Source organism: Diachasma alloeum, unplaced genomic scaffold, assembly GCF_001412515.2.
Source record: "Diachasma alloeum isolate Michigan unplaced genomic scaffold, Dall2.0 Dall_scaffold_00269, whole genome shotgun sequence".
Taxonomy (NCBI): domain Eukaryota; kingdom Metazoa; phylum Arthropoda; class Insecta; order Hymenoptera; family Braconidae; genus Diachasma; species Diachasma alloeum.
In genome coordinates, this window is record NW_021680408.1 from 1,231,617 (window position 1) to 1,233,454 (window position 1,838).

The window sequence follows — 1,838 nt, forward strand, 5'->3', positions numbered from 1 at the left end:
AAAAAAAAATTTACCACTGAAGAATTTGAAATTATGTCACTGAAGAATTTGAAAATGCCGCCTTTTTTTGTGAATAACTTCGTGTCACATATTGACCAATCAGATTTAAGGATTAAGGATTAGGTCAGGCAGTTTCGAGATATTTCGATGTAAAACAACTTCACGTTTTTTTCATCTTTAGTAAATAGGATATCAGAGGGTAAAACCTTCAGAATTTGAATTTATTTATATTAATCATGATATAGTATATTTCGTTACGAGTGCGGAAAAGAGTTTTTTCTGCACTCGTAACTCGTAACTCGCCTTTGGCTCGTGCTATAAACCTCCCACGAGCCAAAAAACACTTTTCCCATGAGTATCGAACGATATTTTTCATCACAATGTGTGGAAAAGGGGCGTTTTAGGCACGCGAAGCGTGCGTAAAAAGTTACTTTTTCGCACAGCGTGATGAAAATTACCATTTTTAAAATAAATAATCGTTCATAAATGTGAAAAGTCCCATTCACGTCTCATGCTCATCTCATACACTCAGAAAATTTAAGTGACGGTATCGTAATTTATCACAGGAGATTCAGATAAAAATTACGGAACGCTCTGGAAAAATTCCGTGCCAGTTCGTAAGGTACGTAATTTTTATTGAATATTTCTCTCCGTGTGATTTAAGTGATATGGAAAGGTTATATCCAAACTAATTACATCGTGAGGTTTCCGAAAGTTTAAACCATTTTAACTATTTATTTATCAACAACGAAGATTTAAAATAGTATATTTCGTTACGAGTGCGGAAAAGTGTTCATTTTTCTCGCCTTCGGCTCGTGCTATAAACCTCCCACGAGCCAAAAAACACTTTTCCCACGAGTATCGAACAATATTTTTCATCACAATGTGTGGAAAAGGGACGTTTTAGGCACGCGAAGCGTGCCTAAAAAGTTACTTTTTCGCACAGCGTGATGAAAAAAAAAATTCTGGGCAAAATGTAATTTGAATGACCCTGAATATTCCTGATTTTTTATTTATTTTTCTCACGCGTTTTAATTGACAAATTTGATGATTGAAAATGGTTGAATCTATAGTGTGATCTGTACCAAACTGTAAAAGACAAAAGTTGNTATGTTGTTTGACTCGACTTTCATCTTTCAAATGAACCATTCGTTAACTATTAACGAATGGTAGATTTGAATATGACCAAATGAATATTCAAACTAACGAACAAAATGATAACGTAAGAGTTATCATTAGTAGTTAGAGTTATCGTTAGTAGTTATTTCGTTAACTATTAACGAATGGTAGATTTGAATATGACCAAATGAATATTCAAACTAACGAACAAAATGATAACGTAAGAGTTATCATTAGTAGTTATCGTTATTAGTAGTTAGAGTTATCGTTAGTAGTTATTTCGTTAACTATTAGCGAATGGTAGATTTGAATATGACCAAATGAATATTCGTTAATAGTTAACGAATCTCGTTTGAAATGAATGAATGAGTCTATCAGTGCGTGCATTCGAAGCCAAAAACTTACGAAATGATGAAGACGCTCGGCAAAGCGGCGCACATGCAGATAGGCAGATAATGTAGATTGTCAAAATCGTCAGGTTTCTCCATGTTGCCCCCCAACTCAGCCATTCCCAAACAAAATCAAAGACAGTTGACCAATTGACCCCCACTGATCGGAGGGCCACCAAACAGTCTCAGGTGTTCACACGAGACTCAGCTCTCATTCACGAGTGTCTGCGCGGCAGTTGGCTATCGGACCCTGGACGTCCATCCACTGAGATCATCAACGTGCTCACGACCTTCCCGATGATACCTCAAGCGTGCACACCAATGATCCAT

General features: G+C 36.4%; 1 protein-coding gene across 1 annotated transcript in view; it reads right to left on the reverse strand.

The window, feature by feature from the left end:
• The window catches only part of LOC107037636 (DNA damage-regulated autophagy modulator protein 2), a 17,951-nt gene extending 16,139 nt beyond the window's left edge, over positions 1–1,812 (reverse strand). Inside the window, exon 1 of the mRNA XM_015256282.1 lies at positions 1,525–1,812. Within this exon, the coding sequence (XP_015111768.1) occupies positions 1,525–1,628 (104 nt within the window). The 5' untranslated portion in view covers positions 1,629–1,812. The remainder of the gene's footprint in view (positions 1–1,524) is intronic.
• Positions 1,813–1,838: the final 26 nt, after the last annotated feature.